General features: G+C 47.7%; 1 protein-coding gene across 1 annotated transcript in view; it reads right to left on the reverse strand.

Annotated features, from left to right (window-relative positions):
* Window positions 1-13,919: 13,919 nt before the first annotated feature.
* The window catches only part of kkv (hyaluronan synthase-like protein kkv), a 74,963-nt gene continuing 68,683 nt past the window's right edge, over window positions 13,920-20,199 (reverse strand). The window contains exons 12-15 of the mRNA XM_077658068.1: window positions 19,658-20,052; window positions 18,512-19,220; window positions 17,101-17,850; window positions 13,920-15,918 (exon numbers count right to left, since the gene is read on the reverse strand). Of these exons, the coding sequence (XP_077514194.1) occupies window positions 15,506-15,918; window positions 17,101-17,850; window positions 18,512-19,220; window positions 19,658-20,052 (2,267 nt within the window). The 3' untranslated portion in view covers window positions 13,920-15,505. The remainder of the gene's footprint in view (window positions 15,919-17,100; window positions 17,851-18,511; window positions 19,221-19,657; window positions 20,053-20,199) is intronic.

Below are 20,199 nucleotides of genomic sequence, written 5' to 3' on the forward strand. Positions count from 1 at the left end.
TCTCTCGACAAATATATTCCCTCTTCGTTGCACACGGAATCCTATCTTCCGAGCAACGCGTTGGCAGTGATAAAGGCTTACGATATATAATCGCGTGCACCTCTGGTCATGGCCTTTCATTGTACGGCGCATGAAATGGAATGGAATGGAAAACTTTATTGCTCCATATCTCAGAGAGATTGGCAGTGGGCCAGTGTCTTCATGTCGTAAGACCTGGCCGCTTCACAAGGTCGGCGCCCCTATATTCCAAGGCACCGCTGAGTCTTGCTGCCTCGCAGGCGTGCTGCACAGTTGCCCGTTGTGCCGCGAGCTCGCTGCTGGCGAGCAGACCCTCCCATTGTTTCGCACTTGGGTTATTTATTTTATGGAATGCGAAATTAGGCTTGCATTCCCACGTGATGTGGTATAACGTGGGGGTTGCCCGCACCACGGACATGTATCCCAGTACTGGGTAGGGAACATTTTGTGTAGCGTGTGCAGGTTGAAACATGTACCTGCTTGCAGTCTTCGCCAGCTGACTGCCTCGTGTTGTGCGTGTGGGGTGAGGGGTGGGGGGTATTTAAGTCTCCGTCCCCTGTAGTGGCTAAGTATTTCTGCATACGCCGGCTCCACCGTTAAGGGGGTCTCTAGGGTTTCCGACTGCCCTGCTCGGTGCGTGAGTTCGCGAACTAGGCTGTCCACCCTTGAGCTGTCCTCTATCCCGGTGTGTGCCGGTATCCAGAATATCATGTGTTTTATGTTTTTGTTAGGAGCCTCTGTTTCGAGGAGGATTCTCAGTGCTTCCTTATCTAACTCTGCCTTGTGGGTTCCTACATGTTGCTTTAGAGTCTGTTATATTATCAGATTTGTTCCTGCGGTAACCTTCAGCCGCCGCTAGAGCTACGGCGACTTCTTCCCCCTACGTTACCGTGCAGTTTCTCAGTGTCGCGCAGCTAATTGGTTCTCCCGTGTGGTCTACTACTGCTGCCGCGACTCTAAACATTCTAGCGTTGCGGTCCCATGGGTATAGTGCAGCGTCTGTGTATACTGTGTTTTCTAGTGTGGCTAGGTGTCGTTCCACGTAATCTGCTCGTGCCTACCTTCTGGTGGAGTGGAGATTCGGGTCCATGTTTCTCGGTAGGGGGCGAATCTCCAGTGTCTGGCGAACGCTGTCTGGAATGCTAGATGCCCGATCCTCTATTCCGTCTGTGTTATGCCCCATTCTTTTTAGGAACTTGCGGCCGATGGAAGTCTGTTGGAGCCTGGCTATCTGTGCATTGAGCTGCGCTTCTGCGAGTTCTTCGAAGGTGTTGCTTAGGCCCGTTTGTAACAGTTTATCGTTGGGCGTGTTTCTTGGCAGATGTAGCGCCGCCTTATACGCTTTCCTTAGTTGTTGTTGTTGTTGACCTCACACAATGGCACATACCCACAAGGGGGATTGGCCATAACCAGGCGGTGACTATTTAAATGACCACTTGCATGTGGCAAGCATGGGATGACCTACCAAAATTTGGATTGCACAGTTTTCGTAGCCGAGGTGGTTGCAGGAGGTTAGGGGGGGTCATACAAACTAAAATTTAGGCAAAGAAGGGGTAGGGATTACTATAAGTGGTTGTAAAAACCGAAATACAGAAGCTGATAATGGGATGGGCAGGACGAAAGCTCATGAAGGTAGACGTTTTGATTCTAGTAGATAATTTTGAACGGCAGAGCAAACATTCCCATTGGTATGGCCAAGCATAGAAGCGCCAAGAGACAGAAAAACCGCAGAAGACAGGCGCAAACTGAGATTCTGTATTGGAACTTCTAATAGTCGCCTCCTAATCGATGAGTAGCGACGGCAAAAAAGAAGAAAGTGCTCTATTGTTTCCGGCTCCGCACAATACGGACACAATGGGGAAATCGCCAGACCAGGCCTGTATAGGTAAAAATTTAGTTGCGGCACTCGGCAACGAAGCCTCGTGAAGGAAACTTCAAGATTGCGCGATCGCCAGACTGAGCTTCTCCATGGGAACAGTAGGTGCTGGAAGTCGTCCAAGGAAGTAAGCGCTGATGCGCCCAATTCGTTCATTACAGTGTACCGTAGAAAGCGTGCCGCCGTGATGTAAGCAGTTGTTGGAAGCGGGTCAACAATCGGTCCACTCAGGGCTGCCTTCGCTAAAGCATCAGCTGATTCATTTAATAGAAGACCCCTGTGCCCAGGAACCCAAAGAAATCGAATTGATGTGATGTGTGGAGGGATCAGGAATTTTAGAATCCGAAAGAGCTGAGATTCAGTGGACGCCGAGAGGGAAGTGCATAAAGATAACGAGTCCGTAATTATTACTACTGCTGATAAAGAAATTGGTACCTTGCGCAGAGCAAGAACCACTGCTAGAAACTCAGCCAGATAGATAGGAGTGAAATCTTGGAGACGGAGAGAAAAAGACCAGTCAAGGGACTGGGAGTAAATACCTACACCTGCCTTTTCTGCACACACCGAGCCATCAGTCGCAATTGCAACATGTGAGCTGAAGGTCGACAAATAATCCTGCAACATACCATTTAACCATGAGAAAGGCAGTAATTTTGCATTACGTGGATAAATGTCATCGTAGATGATAGACACATTTGCAGGGATGGACCGCACCGGAACAATTTCAGGTATTCGCACGTTGAGTGGGCCCAGCAAAGATTCAACGAAACAGATTTGGGGAGTTTGAAGGCGAGACCATCCGACACCCAAGAACTCCGCTCGCTGCCCTAGGAAGATCAACTCGGATGCATGCTGCTCCGAGTCGCAAAACTTTAAAAACGTTTGTACTGTCAAAAGGCGAAACCTTGCAGTAAGAGACGGCACCCGCGCTTCCAGATACAAAACATTGTTTGCCACGTATTTAGGGAGACCCAAACACAGACGCAGAGCTTCTCGCTCTAAGAGCAGAAGTGGGCGCAGTTTGTATGCAGCTGCTCCAGAAAACAAAACGCAACCGAATTCCAAGATTGGCCGGATATACATTTTATAAATCAGCAGAAGAGCATGTCTGCGCATACCGCAGCGAGGGCTACTCATCCTTCGCAGAAGGCCTACCGCCCGAATCCCTTTCGCAGCAACCTGATCTATATGTGACCGCCAAGAGAGAGAGGAGTCATAAGTTACCCCGAGATACTTTAGGGAACATACCTGAGGAATGACATGATGACGATAAGACAATGAAATGTGTACCTGTTGAGTAACCGGAAAAGGTAACAAAGCGCACTTGTTTGCATTAAGACTTAAGTGTAATTCAGATAACCATCGGTCAAGGGAATTTAAATATGACTGTAAAACCATATACACAGAATGTAAATCACTCGCAGCAGCAAAGAAAGCTGCATACACGTACGTAGTCACGTCAGGGGAAGTCGGAATCGAACTGAGTAAGAGGTTGAATAGAACAGGGGAGAGAACTGCACCTTGAGGCACACCTCTAGATTGATGAAATTTCCTTGTAGAAACTCCGCGTTGACAACAATAAAATTCTCTGTCAGCCAGGAAAGCTGACACACATTCCACAAAATAACTTGGCAAGCCCAGAGCACGTAGTCTGTACATCAGAGGCCCATGTTCGACACTGTCATATGCTTTCGAGATGTCTAGAGTTACCAGCGCAGCATACTGTCGACGCCGGCGCGCTAGTCGGACACGGCTTTCGAGGTCAGTATGCGCACACCATATAGAGCACTCAGGCTTGAAACCAATCTGACAGGGGTTAAGTAGTCCCTTTTCAGTAATAATGGGCATGATTCGTCCATACAGCACGCGTTCAACCAATTTCACCAGATTCGATGTCAATGAAATTGGTCGAATGTTGTCTAAGACCAACCCTTCGCCTGGCTTTTTAAGCACCGGGATAATTTTGGAAACACGCCATACATCCGGGATCCATGGGGTTCTAATACAGTAATTTACCAGCTCTTTAGCCTTATAAAGTGTTCGCTGTGGAATGGGTGTTTTTTGGGGGGCCACGTCACGATACTCCGCAATAATGCCTTTACGTCCTAAATAAAAAAAAAATTGAAGAACATTTGCGGTGTTCGAACACTGTATACGTAAGCGGGAGGTGCCCGTCATTTCTTCTATTCGTATTCTATGCTCAGTGAGGAATTCAGCTGACCGCCGCCTGGTAATTAACAGCAGCGGACACAATGCTTTGTGTCAAAAGTATACGCAGTCCATAAAGCGTTTCATCGGAACTGCCTTCGAGCAGCACGCTGGGGCACCCGTGCCTCTCCTGGAACTCTGGTGTTGTCCCGAACTAAAGGACCCTGCTGTCCCTTCTTCTAAAGCACAGGATATTCGGAAGAGCTCCACACGATACAGAGCCAGCTTTGGTAACGCGCGTTAAGCCCAGTATGCTCCACGACATAGGCTGTTAATGCTATGAACCTAGACCGCCTACATAAGGCAGAAAAGTTAACGATGACTCAAGGAAAGCGATGTATCTGCCCGTGGGAAATGAAAATGCTGGGCTGGAACAGAGCGCATTTTCTCGCACCCACGGGTCATTATAAACTTGAAGACATGTCTCGGTAAACTTAAGCCGGATTGTTTCGCGTACGACACCTCTCTCTCTCTCTTCTCAACGCCTTTGTAAGTTTGTAATTTCGATGGAGGCGAAATTCTAGTGGACCATGTACTGTGCGATGTCAGTGCACATTAAAGAACCCCAGGTGGTCGAAATTTCCGGAGCCCTTCACTACGGCGTCCCTCATAAGCTTGAGTCGCTTTGGGACGGTAAACCCCCATAAACCATAAACCTTTGTAAGTGTAAGCACCGTTCACTGAGTCATTAGTTGGGAAACTTCTGATACGCTTCTCACTATTTTTTTTTTCTCACGAGAGGGAATTGCCGAAATAGTCGTTAGCTGCGCAACGTTAACCTTGGCAACCGTCAACGAAAGGCTTTGTGTGAAATAGTGGTGACCCGTGGGTGCCTTAATTCGCTTTAAATTTTCATCTTCAGTGGTTTCTGAGCACATTTCGCGTTAAATCTTTATTTCAACTTTAGTGTTACACTTCCGTTCCCGCTTAGTACCATTTCGGTTTCAGTGAAAGCGAAATGCATTTAATGAAGAGTAGAGATTTTCGCCAGTGTGTACGAACTATTTGGAATGCAACTTTACGACAGGTTGATGATTTGGCGAAAAATTCTGAATAACTAAAATGGCGGTCATGAAATTTGAAAACGGAGCATGTCGGGTGCCGTTACAAGCGAGCTCTGAAGTTCATGTTTGGGGCCAACGGCCCGGAAATAAGTAAACACTAGTCCAATTCTTCGCGGTGTTGCGAAGGGCAGTGCAACGGATCGGGAATATTTGTCATCTTATCGGTGTGTGAGCGACTTCCTCCTTCCTTATCTAGCAGCGGGCTGTTTCGTCTGTGTAAACTGCACATTCCAGCAAAATATGCTGCATTCTTTCTAATACGCTGAAGTTTGCATAGAGCGGGTAAGTAGCTTATCCTTAACATCTTTAACGTCAAAGTTTGTAACTGGGGCAGTGAAATGGAGTTGTTGATAATAGACGCTTTTAGCATACCGGAGACGTATTAGCGGAGACGTAGTGGTATACCGGTTTAGCAAACGCCTCCCGCGCATACGCAGTAGCCCAAAAGGTGTCCGATAAACAGATATGCGTCTAGGCTAATACATCTCCGGCATGCGAAAAGTTTAATGACGAGGAAGCAGACACCAAATCCCCGCTTACAGACGTACCCTGTTAAGTGTGGCGTACCTTGATAATAAAAATAATAATTGGTTTTTGGGGAAAGGAAACGGCGCAGTGTCTGTCTCATATATCGTTGGACACATGAACCGCGCCGTAAGGGAAGGGATAAAGGAGGGAGTGAAAGAAGAAAGGAAGAAGAGGTGCCGTAGTGGAAGGCTCCGGAATAATTTCGACCACCTGGGGATCTTTAACGTGCACTGACATCGCACAGCACACGGGCGCCTTAGCGTTTTTCCTCCATAAAAACGCAGCCGCCGCGGTCGGGTTCGAGCCAGGGAACTCCGGATCAGTAGTCGAGCGCCCTAACCACTGAGCCACCGCGGCGGGTCCTTGATAATGCGAAGAAAAAAAAATTGGAGGTTGACACTTAATATCCGGCCTAAAGGTATAACGCGTTAGCGTAATGGGTTAATTCCCATATATGCCGAAGGTCATTATCTACTTTACTTTCATAGATCCCTGGGAGTCCTCATACCACTCCTGGAGCACTGGTGCAGCGGTTAAGCGATGCGCCACTGCACTGCGATGGCAGGTGCTCCCGGCTGTGGGCCTTAATTGAGCGACCCAGGTTGCTCTTCCCGAGCGACCAGTCTTTCACTTAACTGCTCCCTGCCATGGTTGGCAGGTTGTGATGACGCGGTAAGATCACGTGACCTATCTTGCCCACCTGCCTCCTGGATGGATGGATGGATGGATGGATGGATACGGCTGAACCCTTTACATCGGGCGGTGGCTCAAGCCACGTAGCCATGTCTTGTGAAATTTTACTCCTGTCTTGCTTTTAGCCACCAATCAGATAACCTTCGCTTGGTTACTTCTAACCTCTTAAAATCCACTTTCCCTTCACTATCCCTAAACCCCAATGCCTTGGGTAAGTCAGCCCCGCTGCCTTCCACTGTAGGGTGAAGCCCTTTACAGAAAAGTATCAAGTGTTCAGCCGTTTCCTCCTCCTCTCCGCACGCAATGCACAAAGTGTCTATCTCCTGGTACCTGACTCTATACGTCTTAGTCCGCAAAACTCCAGTCCTGGCCTCAAACAGCAAAGAACTTCCCCTACAATTATCATAGATATTTTCCTTGACAATTTCCTGTTTAAAGGTCCGGTATGTTTCCAGTGCCGATTTCGTCAGCATCACTGTTTTCCACAATGCTCTCTCTGTTCCTTTAACCTTTTTCTTAACCGATAATTGCTGATTTGCCCCCTTACTGCTGTCCAGATATTTGCTTGTCAATTTTCTAGTTCGCTTTCTCCATTTCGTGTCAACATTCTTTATATACAGGTATCTGAAAACTTTCCTAGCCCACCGCTTTTCCTCCATCCTTCTCAATCGAACCTCAAATGCTATCTTACTGCTAGCCTCTCTGCTCTCGAAAGACGCCCATCCCATATCCCCCTGTACCCCCTGATTTGGTGTATTGCCATGTGCTCCCAAAGCTAACCTCCCTACTCCCCGTTGCCTAATTTCCAGCCTTGCTTGAACATCTGGCCTCATACACAGGACCGCATTCCCGAAGGTCAGGCTTGGGACCATCACCCCTTTCCAGATCCCTCTTACCACCTCATACCTATTGTAATTCCACAGTGCCCTATTTTTCATGACAGCTGCATTCCTACTAGCTTTATTCATTACATATTTTTCATGCTCTGTCAGATACTCAGCACTGTTATTTATCCACACCCCAAGATACTTGTACTCATTCACTACTTTTAGCACGAACTCCTGTATTCTATGCTCGCCGCCCTCTTCATTAAATATCATGACTGCAGATTTTTCCTTACTATACTTGAAGCCTAATCTATCTCCCTCTGTACTGCATATGTCTAACAACTTCTGCAGGTCTTCCTTGTTGTCAGCCATTATCACTATATCGTCCGCGTATATTAGTCCCGGTAATGTCTGTTTAATCAATTCCCCTTGCTTGAAAAAAGATAGGTTGAAGCCTAGTCCACTCCCCTCTAGCTTGGCTTCCAAACCTTGCAGGTACAACATGAACAACAAAGGGGACAGAGGACATCCTTGTCTAAGCCCCCGCTGTATCTCTACAGGCCCTGATACATTTTTTTCCCATTTTATGAGCACTCTGTTACCTCTATATATATCTTTTAAAAGATTAATTACTCCATTTTCCACATCCAATGTGCCCAATATGTCCCACAAATGCTCCTGAGTAACGTTGTCATAGGCTCCCCTAATATCCAGAAATGCTAGCAATAAGGGTCTATGTTCCTTTTCCGCAATTTCTATACACTGTGTCAATGAAAATAGATTGTCCTCCAACCTCCTTTGTTTCCGGAACCCATTCTGTAGTTCCCCTAACACCCCCTCGTTCTCCACCCAAGCCTGCAGTCTATCCTTTATAATTTGCATCACCACCCTGTAAACCACAGATGTCACTGTTATGGGGCGATAGTTACTTACGTCTGCTTTGTCCCCCTTTCCCTTATATATCATGTTCATTCTACTTAATCGCCATTCATCGGGGACTTTCTCATCCACTATCATTTTGTTCACTACCTGTATTAATGTTTGCTTGGATTTTGGTCCTAACTTCTTTATCAACATAATCGGGATCCCATCTGGTCCTGTTGATGTGCCACTAGGAACCTTCTTCTCTGCCCTTTCCCACTCTCCTTGCTCAAGTGAAGCTATTGCTGTAACCGGTCTATCCTCCTTCGATAAACTATGTACCACGTGCTTTGCTGAAAATTTTTCCGTCATCCGCCTAGGTTGCTCTCTGGGCACCCCCTGCCAGAGCCATGCTCGTGATTTTTCGCTCACAACGGTCACAACCGGATTTTCTGGTGAACCGGGCCTTTAACTCTATCGCGGTAACATAGTAAAGTTTTCTCACAAGCGTAGTTCTTTGCCATTACAGATAATGAATATATCCGAATTTTTTTATAGTAAAGACCTTTTCCAGGCAGGTATACAGCCACCTTTTCGTTTCCCAAAATTGAAATGTCCTTCGATTTATTTAAATACATTTCAGCGGCTTGCCGGCAGCGCTAATAATGTGGGGTAGGTGTCCAATATCTCAGGAAACTAAATGTGGATGAGATGTTCAGTCTTGTAAAATCAGATTGGAGTCGAATAAAATCCATCACCTTGCTGCTTGCCATTAGGTGTATATAGTATATGAACGGCTTCTATGGTTCGGTGCAGCTGTGCGGGCGTCAAAGATTCCGCCTGCGGAAGAAGCTAGCACACTCTCTGACCTGCACAGGGTACTTGGAGGCCACATGAGTAATTGTGATGTAAAGAGGAGCCACCGCTGAAGATGTAGATTTCTGCATGGTGAATATTTCTTGAGTTGTGTGGGGAGGCATGTTATTTTTTGTACTAGCCTAATATACATGCAACTTGACTCTGAGAGGTGAGAGCCGTCAGGGGAAAAGGCTACGAGATTTACGGCGGATAAGCGTAAAGCAAGGCGTTTAACTGCTGGGGCGAGGCTTGAATCTGCAGGCCGTGCAAATACAGCTTATGCTTTGTCGCTTGGAGTGGATGCCGGGGTTGAATGCCATGCGCCTCCTGGGAGTCCAACACCTCGATTGGATCACGTTGGTGTTATAGAGCAATCTTTGGAACGCTAAGGCAGATTCAAAGAGCACTGTTTCACGGCAGTTATAATCGCTTATTTTTTTGGCAAAGACGTCCGCCAGAGAACCCCTGTGGCGAGGTGCAGCATGAAAGTTCAAATTCCTATTTTGGCAATTGTCTCCGCATAGGTAACGAGACACCCACGTATAAAACTAGCGGCTACTAAATTGGGAGAACACAGAAAAAAAAATTCTCACAGCCTTGAGATTAACCGCCAAGCCCAGCCTAGTGCACATCCGGGGCCTTAAGGTGCTGAGATAAACAAGTGTCAGAGCAGCGTGCCTTTAGTACATGCTTTTTAAACTCGCTGTAGCTACGCCATCGTATTAGGACCATGTGTATGAAAATATGTAAACTACATAGTTATCCCCGAAATTGTCTTTTATATTACAAGGCTGAGGCCCCTTACGACTTGTTACATTGCTTACAGTCGGCACTGTGGAGGCCGAACGTTGAGCGAATGTTAATGTAGAGGTCAAGGAGACACTTTACGTTTCTAAAGCCTCCAATAGGTGATGTAGTGGGAATGCGGCTTGCTTCAAATGCAGATGCCGTCAGTTTAGCGGTGTATTTGAGCTCTTCGCGGCTTGTTGATTCCAGGTGAAGAGGCGAGATGTTAAATATAATATAGTACTGAGCACAATTCTTTCTTAACCACATCCACCCACTTAACTTTCTGCCACGCCCTACTACGTTTGCCTTTTTTTTTGGAATCCAGTCCGGTGCTATCAAGGACCATCGGTTATTTTGCCTTCACATTACATGCCCAGCCCAAGCCCATTTCTTCCTCTTGATTTCGACTAGGATGTCACTAACTCTTGTTTGATCTCTGACCCACTCTGCCCTCTTCCGGCCTCTTAACGTTACACCTATCATTCTTCTCTCCACAGCTCGCTGCGCTGTTCAACAAGGGTTCATTTTCGTTAGCATCTATGTTTCTGCCCCAAAGTTAAGCACCGGTAGAGTACAGGTGTCGTATACTTTTCTCCTGAGGGATATTGCTAAACTGCAATTCATAACTTGAGAGAACCTGCCATATATGCGCTCTACGCCATTCTTATTCTTCTTGCTATCTCGCTCTCGTGATCCGGATCAACGGTCACTACCTGCCCTAAGGATTCCTTTACCACTTCCAGCACCTCGCTACCAATTGTAAACTGCTATTCCCTTCCGAGACTGTTGAACATTACTTTGGTTTTCTGCATGCTAATTTTTAGACCCACAGTACTGCTCTGCATGTCTGACTCATGGTTCATGTTTTGCAGTTCATCTCCTGAGTGACTTACGCAAGGCAATGTAATAAGCGAATCGCAGATTACAAAGGTATTTTGCATTAACTTTTAACCTCAACTGTTCCCTATTCAGGCCTCTGAATACCTCCTGTAAACAGGCGGGGATAGCATTGGCGAGATCGTGTCGCCCTGCGTGACACCCTTTCTACTTTATGGAGGACTATGGTAGCTGTGCAGTTGCTATATATATATATATATAAATATATATATATATATATATATATATATATATATATATATATATATATATATATATATATATATATATATATATATATATATATATATATATTCGAGTATTTTGACATAAGGTTCTTCTACACCCTGATTCCGCAATGCCTGTATGACTGCTGACGTTTCCACTGAGTCGAATGCTTTCTCGTAATCAATGAAGGCTATATATAGGGGTTGGTTATATCAGGGCAACCTTAGACTTTAATCAACCAAAAGATCAGGCAAGCTTTCGTAAAGGGTATTCCACAATAGCTCATGTTCACACTATTAATCAGGTGATAGAGAAATGCGCAGAATACAACCAACAGCTACCATAGTCCTCCATAAAGTCAGCAATAAAATTCAAATATGGAAGGGAGTCAGGCAAGGAGACACCATCTCGCCAATGCTATTCTCCGCCTGTTTACAGGAGGTATTCCGAGCCCTGAATTGGGAACATTTGGGGGTAAGAGTTAATGGAGAATAATTAATATTCTGCCATTCGCAGATGACATTGCCTTGCTGAGTCACTCAGGAGATGAATTGCAAAGCATGATCAATGATTTAGACAGGCAAAGCAGAACGGTGGGTCTAAACATTAACATGCAGAAGACCGAAGTAATATTCAACAAACTAGTAAGGAACAGCAGTTCACAATTGGAACTTGGAAGCGAGGTGCTGGAAGTGATAAAGGAATACGTTTACTTAGGGCAGGTAGTAACAGCGATCCGGATCATGAGAGGGAAATAACTAGAAGGATAAGAATTGGGTGGAGCGCATCTGGCAGGTTCTCTCAGATCATGATTAGCAGTTTACCAATATCCCTCAAGAGAAAAGTGTACAACAGCCGTATCTTACCGGTACTCACCTATGGGGCAGAAACCTGAAGGCTAACGAAATGAGTTCAGGTTAAGTTAACGACAACGTAGCGAGCCATGGAAAATAAAATTGATAGGTGTAGCGTTCAGAGACCGGAAGCGGGCAGAGGGGGTGAGAGAACAAACGCGGGTTAATGACATCCTAGTCGAAATCAAGAGGAAGAAAATGGGCTTGGGCAGGGCATGTGTTGCGGAGGAAAGATAACCGCTGGTGTTTTAAGGGTAACGGAGTGGATTCCAAGAGAAGGCAAGCGTAGCAGGGACGGCAGAAGGTTAGGTGGGCGCATGAGATTAGGAAGTTCGCAGGCATAGGGTGGGCGCAGCTGGCAAAGGACAGGGTTAATTGGAGATAGATGGAGAGGCCTTTGTCCTGCAGTGGGCGCAGACAGGCTGGTGGTGACAATGACAGTTCTTTATGGTACACTCTTCGCAGCATCACGAAACGAAGACAGACTGCCTGGAGCGGTCAAAAAAATTGCCATTCTCCTAAATACGTCGCCACTGTTATGATCGTGCTTCTAGCCACGCGGGCCGGAGCAACCGACATCCGAGAACTGTCAACAAAGCCGAAAACCTCGCGACGGCTGCATACCGGATGCCTTTTGTCTCGGTAAAAAAAAAAAAAAAAAGATCGCTCTATCGCGCCTGCTGGCCACTTCGACGGGGTGCTGGAAGTAGCCCTGCGCGACAGCAGCGGACACTCCCACGGGCTATCAGTGAGTACCGGGAAGCGATGCTAGGTCAATGCCCGGCTTCTCCTCGACAACGGCGCCAGTTGGCCTTCCCTGAAAGCCGCGAGCGCAGCAACTTAACTGCCAGCTTAACTAACCATCTCGAGAAGATCCAGGGGTCAGCGGGGTCCAGTCATCATGCTTTGACATCGGCATTCGTCTCCAAAGGGGAAGCCGACACCGCGTACCCTTCCGGTAGCCTGGCCCGTGCATTGATGAAAAACACGTGCGACCACCTGCAAACCGTGGGGACGTGACTCGTGGAGATTCCGGTGTCTGCCCGACGTAGATGGCACCCTCCTCTCAAGCTCAACACGTGACGGGGGCGTGTTCCCTGGGGAGAGAGTGCGCGATGAGCTGCCACAGTGAACTTGCCGGACACGCCTTCCTCGATCGGAAGACCCGGTCTCCATCTAGGGATTTCAGGGAAGAAAACCGTATAAAACTCGGCGCAGAGTACGGCCAAGAGCTCCCTCACATCGAGACTCTTTCACTGAGGAGCACTCTCAGTTGCTTTGCGTGAACATAATGTAAATAGTTGTATAAAGTTTTTCTTGCCTTCCTCGTAACCCAGTCTCCGATTATCCTCGTCCCATCACTGGTCCGGCCATGCTACCCGAGTCGCAACACCATAGAGATGAAACGTGCCTCACAAAAAAGACGACTGAACGGTAGCTTTGATGTCGAGAAAAGGAGTGACTGGTGTATGTCCACAGCGTATCTGCTTTTCGAGTGACGAGAGAGCAGTATTTTTTTTTTCAGACGCCAATATAATTTATCCGAAACCATGCTTTTCACACGTTGATAGACAAACCAAACACCTGCTTTTTTTTTTACAAGTTTCCTTCTGCATCGCCTCTACAACCGTTATTTCCTAGATAATGCTTCTCATAAGACCTGCGTGTCTCTGCGACAGAATTTCTGCACGTGTTTGCCCGATAACGACCACGTATATGATGTATGGAACGTGATAGCCTCTCGTGTTGCTCGCATGCACTGCAACCCATACCACACTTACTGCAATCCCGTGGTCACTGAATAGAGAAAAAGAAAGCGGAACCGGCTAGGTCGTCAGTCAGATATGCAGTCCTGAGCTTGGATCATAACCTTCGATATCGATAGGCTGCTCACCGGAAATCTGAAATAGCTGTTGTGTGGCTTGCTTATCATGAATGAACGTAGACATTGGCAGTTGTTACAATGTCTGCGTCTTGTTGGCAATGGCGCGAAAGGTAGAATAATAGCACAGGAATAATAACGCAGGAAATAGCTATACAAAAAAAGCATAAGTTTGCACACTCTAGACTCATTCCTCGCCCGAGGAAGGCCACCAGAAGGCGCCTTCATGATTACCGTCACTGGGAGATTTTCTAGTGACTGTACTTCTGGCAGTTGTAAGTCATGTGTCTTCCTTTATAGCCTATTGCCATCTTTGTACGTGTTGATAGCAACAACAGTAATAATAACGACTCTCTGTTCCGGGCAGTGATCAGTTTATTTACCCAACATTGCTGGGCACTTTGTGACAAAACAAAATATGAGCACGCCGTAGGTGCGAGTTTTAACAGTGGTAGCGCACTCACGGCAGCATCGTTAGAAAGTCACAGCGGCAGTGTTTGTTTTAAAACGCAGACTCATGGGAATGCGCCATTTTTTAATCCTCTCTTCCAAACACAAACGCCCACTGCACACTAATGCAGACATTGTCCTCACTCCTTCTTCAGATAATTTCTTGCTGGCGTATAGCTAGGTAGTTATGTGGGTCACAGATAACCCGAAAAACGGCTACACAGCTTAGCCTTGCAATCTTAACCTAGGGATTGGGGGCGCTTTAACGCAGTTATGTAGGTCACAGATGATAAAAATGTTACGAAAAACACTGCACTGTTTAAACCTTGGAGTCCTTACCTAAACTGCTTTGTGCATTCACTTATCTGCCCGAATTACAAGAAACAGTCTACTCGGCTCCTTTTCGTGACTTGCCAGCTTCGCAGAAGTTCGTTTTCTCAGACATTGTCTACGCGTTCTCACAACAGCAAAGTGTGATGTGTCACCGGTACACTAAACGTTCGACGCAAAAGCGTCGGCGCGCTTTTTTTTATTCCGAACACTAAGTTTGTGAATTCGGTTGTGGCCTCTCTACTGGAACTGCTAAGGCTGGCACTGCAACGGCGATTTGTCGAGGCACAAACAAGAGCAGTCTACACCTTTATAACCGCTTTCATAACCGGCGACTGACCGAAGCTGCAGAACGACGCATGTGATTCTGGGCAACAAAGTTGGCTTGGAAAGGTGGTTGAGGCCTAATAACGTGGACCGGCATAAATTCATTCCAGGATGTTCGATGGAAATCAACGAAACGTGCCTGGTAGAAAAGAGAAACTAAAAAAGAATATAATTAAAAAGAATAATTGCTCCCCCTCTTGTGATTCACATTGATTAAGTATATACCTGGAAAGTGTTCAAAGCGCAGGATTTCTGTTTGTTTTCAGTCCCTTCTGCATGGTTTGTGCTAACCGTCTACTAGTGTCCCTTATTTAGATGCACAAAGCTGTATATTCTATCGCTTCGAGCCCAAGCAAACACACGGGTGGTTTGTCAATAGAGGGCCGTATGCCCGAGCCCACAGTCCGGTCAGTCGACATCGCACGCGCCACAAACACACCTCGTTCATCAAGAAGGCGCTGTACAGGAAGACTGCAAGCGCCAGATCAGCCACCGGTAACGAGCGAAGTCGTCACATCTGCAGTTGTACCAGGAGCACGGTTCGGCAGTCGGAGCGTGCCACATTCTGTGCTAAGCCGGCCTTCAGTGAGGACGTATAGTCGCCGCATTCGGTTCACCGATCCCTCCTTTCAAGCGCGCCCAGTTTCCATGCTTATATTAGAACGGCTGGCGACGGCGGCGTCTCCCAGGACTCTGCTGGAGGAGGGCCTTCGCCGCTGAGCATTAACTCCACGCTGGGGGCCGTTATTAGTACACGTACTTACACAACAGGCACACGTACGCACAACACACGCACAACACAGTGTTCGTCCCTCCCTCCTACAAGTAGTCCAAGATCACATGTGGCTGTGGCGCGGCTTGCGCGCCGCCGCGCCGCTCTCCGAGTCCTCGGCGAAGCTCGCCACGCTGCTCCGGCGGTCGTTGTAGACCTGCAGCCGCAGGCTCTGGCGCGCGGCCGACGCGTCCACGTCGGGCGTGGTCGTCTCGTACGCGTCGTTGGTGTAGCCCTCGCCGTTGGCGGCGGCAAACACGCGGTCGGCGGGCACGTTGTTGTTGCGGTGGCGCGAGCGCGCGCCAGGGGGGCCACCGCTGCCCGCGGCCGCGGCGGCGGCGGCCGAGTATTGGTTCTTGGCTCCCAGCGTCTGCATCTTGCTGTGGTTGGCGAGCACCGTGTTTCGCCGCACCTCGAGCGCGCGCAGCGTGTCCCGGTTGCGGCTGAAGCGCCGCAGGCCACTCAGCACTGGTGTTCCTGCGTGGACCGATGCAGTGGCGGGCTGTTATTCGCCTCCAGCGCAACGCGGAACAACCGACGGGGTGGATGTGCAGTCAGACGAAACAGCGTTTAGATGATACTGAGCACGTGATGAACCTAGCTGTGGTCTGTGACTCTCATGAGGTCACACACCATAGAGTGTTGGCCTTAGTGATTGTACTGTAGGAATAGCGACGACCATGGCTCTATTCGACTGCTAAAAAGACGCAGATCTAAAGCATAACTGTTGATTTTTACAGTGTGAATTTACAATTTTTGTTTAAAATATGGGGCCCGAAGGGTTTACTTCTAAGCTGTGTAGTGGTGCTCTCTAGCACCAGTGAAAATCTTGAGCTCCTCGGGAGTGAGAGCAGTAGTTCCTGTCACGGCAGAGAGATTTAGAACGCTGACGATGTAAAGCGAGTCACACTGCATGGCCCAGAAACAAACCCGGTGGGATGCATATTCTTTGACGAAGGGTGTACCTTACGTCATCTCCAATCCAATCTGAAATGATTGGAGCGTAGTCAAGCCCGAGTAGTTAATATATGTTGTGCGATACCATGTACTTAATACACGCTGTATTGGTGGTCGGCTTGACACAACTTTAGACTGAACTCTGACAAGATTAGTAATAGCGCTCGTTGAAAAACTTCCAATCATTTTTTTACTGCTTCGCGCTTGGCTTGTGCGTGTGACGTGGGCCTAAATACCGCGCATGTGATTTGATGACAAGTTTTCATACAATATAACTAAAAGAACAAAAAAAAACTAGAATGAGGAAACCATGAGCAAGGTGCAGTGAAACAAGACGGGCTTGACGAGTTTTGATGAGCATTGGCAACATGGACTTTTCTGTTTTCGCAGCAGCCCATTTCTTCCGATTGTTTTTGCAAATCAGAAGGTCACTGGCGAACGGGTGAGTGTCAGAATGCAGCGTTCTGCGCATTACGGCGAAATTAAATTAATAGCACACACATGTACCTGTTAATCGATGGGATTTGTCAGAGAGTGTACCATTGCACAGCCAACAATAGTTAGGTTTGAGAAAAAGACTACACAGTATATAATCGGAACCAATGTTTTACAACGGTCCTCATCGGGCAGAGAAAGAAATTAAAGAGGAATTGCAGTCAGGGTGCTTTAGTTAACGAGATTGTTGGACTCAGTTTCGCTCACCTTCTGTATCGACAGCGTTGATGCTCATGAACCTCTTTCGGAAGGCCACATCCAGGGTCCCCGTCCGTGCTCTTTGATGCCGGCGCTTCTCAAGGTTCTGGATTGTCTTGCGGCGCTCGAGTCGCTCGGGACCCAAGTACTCGTCGCTGTTGTCGTCGTCTTCATCTATGCCCTTGAGCCTCTGCAGCTGCCTGGCGATCTGTATGGCGTTTCGGTCAATGAACGCGTCGTCACTGACGTCCTCCACCTTCTGCTGGCAGCAGGACAGCTCGATGGACGCCAAGATGTGCGACAGGGTCTCGAAACGATGGAACAGCATTCCTGTGAACTGTATCACCATAATGATGGCGAAGAAGATCACGAAGATGAGACCTATTGGCTCTAGCTGCAGGTGCTCCTTCTCGATCACCACTTGGGACGTGTCCGGTATGAAGGTGATGTTTGTCTTGACTCCCAGAGGCCAGTTGACGTGGAGTTGTTTCTTGTTGAGCTGCAGCAGGAACACGATGAGGATGAACAGGGCGTTGAGCATGAAGAAGGCAAAGACCACTCGGTTGCGCAGTTCCTTGAGGTCGGCCGCAATCCGGGCTTGCTCCTCTTTGTTCTCATCGATGGGGAACAAGTACTTCTCTATGAGGTCCTTCCAGAACTGGATCTCGGGCCCTGGCAAGTATTCAACCTCACCCCTTTTGAGCTCTTTGTCTTCGATCCAGTACGGGTTTATCAGGTCGTCTCTCTCCTGGCGTGGTTCTGCACAAATGAAACGAATGCAACGCGACATTTTATATTGTGATAACATGGAGAGTTTCTTTGTGTGCTCATTGACAGAGCAAAAGTTCAGAGCAGGTCTCTATGTCTTAATGTGATGTTACGCCTGAAAGTTCATCAAATGATGCACTTAATGATTGTGTAGATTATCACGATAAGAACTATCATTCATCTTTGCACACACAACAATTCTCGACAAAAGCATTTTTGAGCAGGAAACCGTAACGAAATGTTTTCACATAATGTAGGATTTCTCTATAAAAATCAATATATCCGCAGGTCATCCGACAGAAGTTTTGGATTTTTTCTATTAACGTTTTAGCTATCATCAAAAGCGTTCCCCATTGCCTTTCTGAGTCAGTATTAACTGTTCGATGCGATCGACTGAAACACTTTAAAAGAAAGATTTTGGTACATATTAGAAGAATGGACCATTACCTTAAATATTTCCATAACAGTATGTTACAATTTTCAAGTATTAAAAATTTTTGTCTCAGAATGTTGGGCACGCTTTTTAAATCGGCACAAGACGGGATAGCTTGAGCATTCAAACAGCTTTGTAATCAGCCATGACATCATCTACACAAAGCTTATTATGAATGGTATATAGAGGTGAGGTAATAATCACGCGACGTGTACTCACCGAGCTGTTCGCTGAGCGACCCGCACGTGTCGCTGCCGTACTCGTTGCCGTCCTCTTCCGCGTCCTCGTTGAGCACCGATAGGCCACCGTCCGACTGTCTCGAGCTGCGCCCGTGAGCCGCAGGCTTGCGTCTCGGAGGCGGCACACCGTGCACAATCTCCAGCTGCCTCTCCACACTGCTGATCTTCTTGCTGAGGTTGTCGAGTTGGTCGCTGATTCTGGCCAGATGCACTTTCTCCTCACGGTTGTTGGGATTCGAGCATATCATGCACGTGAACAGTCCCGGAAGCCCGAACAGGCTCTCGTCGCTGTTCTTGTTTCCGAGGTCCAGGAGCCCCAGGAGGCCGCCCTTTTTCTTTTTCTTCTTCATCTCTTCCTCGAGCTTGCGCTCTTCCTCCATCTCCTTCTTGGTCTTCTTGGTCTGGACCTCGCGTGTGCCCCAGGTGACGACGTTCAGGTTGATCAGTGAGTAGAGGATCAGGAGGAGGTACATGGAGGGGACGCTGAGGAAGTATAGCAGGCCCGGCACGATACACATGAACTCCTGCGGATGCATTAGTGCTGCTACGAAGAAGCTGCCCGATAAAGATATCAGGAAGATGGCAGAGGGGGAGCCGACACCGTCCTCGGATATCTGAATGGCTGTACCCACGAGCACGGCCATCATGAGCAGTGCGTAGGAGGCGCTCATTATTTGTGCCACTATGATCTGCAGGACGAAAAGAAGAGCACAGGAATGTGAGGCAGCATGGTACGTACACCTCGTGATAAATTCTTTTATGTGCATGCATCACGCTCGTGTCCTTTAGAAATGTCCTTATCACACATATGAAAACAGTGTACCTTCCCAGCTTGCCGAAAAACATGGGTTTGTTCAGAAGTCATGTCTACATTACTCTATGAAAACTTATTTTGCTGAAGTAGCTTTACTTGTATACGTCTACGCTTCTTCTTCCTGGCAATCCGGTATTTGCAACGCTGTCAAGCCGCTATGAGCGGAAACAAGGCAAACAGGCTATTTTTAAACAATGGAGTGGTGTTTGTGTAATATACACGGCGTGTGTATCAAACTAAACCCCTTTATTCCAACACCATGTGTATATCTTTCCCACTAAGGCCTCTGATATCGCAGAAGATGTAGCCTACCTGTATTTCGTTCTTGGTGGTGAAGCAAATAAACATGAAGAGCAGGATGGGCACGATGTTGTACGAGAACGAGATCCAGTTGGAGATCTTGAAGGCGGCCACCATGGCACCGACCAACATGAGGAAGATAGTTCCGGGGCCCAGGATGGTGCCCACCATGAGCATGCCCTGGTACACGATGTAAGGGAACGAGATGTTGTCGTTGATGGCCACGGTCCGCTTGTAGTCGCCCAGCAGGTCCATGATGTTGGCCATGGTCGAGGGCGCCCAGCGACGACGCTGCGTGTAGAACTCTCCGAACCCTTCTGGGCAGTGCGTGTAGGCGTCGGAAGCGGCGCTGTACTCGACTCGGTACCCTCGCTGCAGAAGCAGTGTGCACAGCCAACGATCTTCCCCTGCGAAGCGTCAGGAGCACATGTCCGGTAAGAGCGAGAAAAGAGAGAAAAATTTGTTTTGCGTCCAAGCTCTGGGTCTCCGAGGAGAGCAATTAATTTGGTCCATTGTAGTTCACAGAGACACCAGTGTGCCTTGAAAACACCTGG

This window comes from Amblyomma americanum, chromosome 3 (assembly GCF_052857255.1).
Source record: "Amblyomma americanum isolate KBUSLIRL-KWMA chromosome 3, ASM5285725v1, whole genome shotgun sequence".
Classification (NCBI taxonomy): domain Eukaryota; kingdom Metazoa; phylum Arthropoda; class Arachnida; order Ixodida; family Ixodidae; genus Amblyomma; species Amblyomma americanum.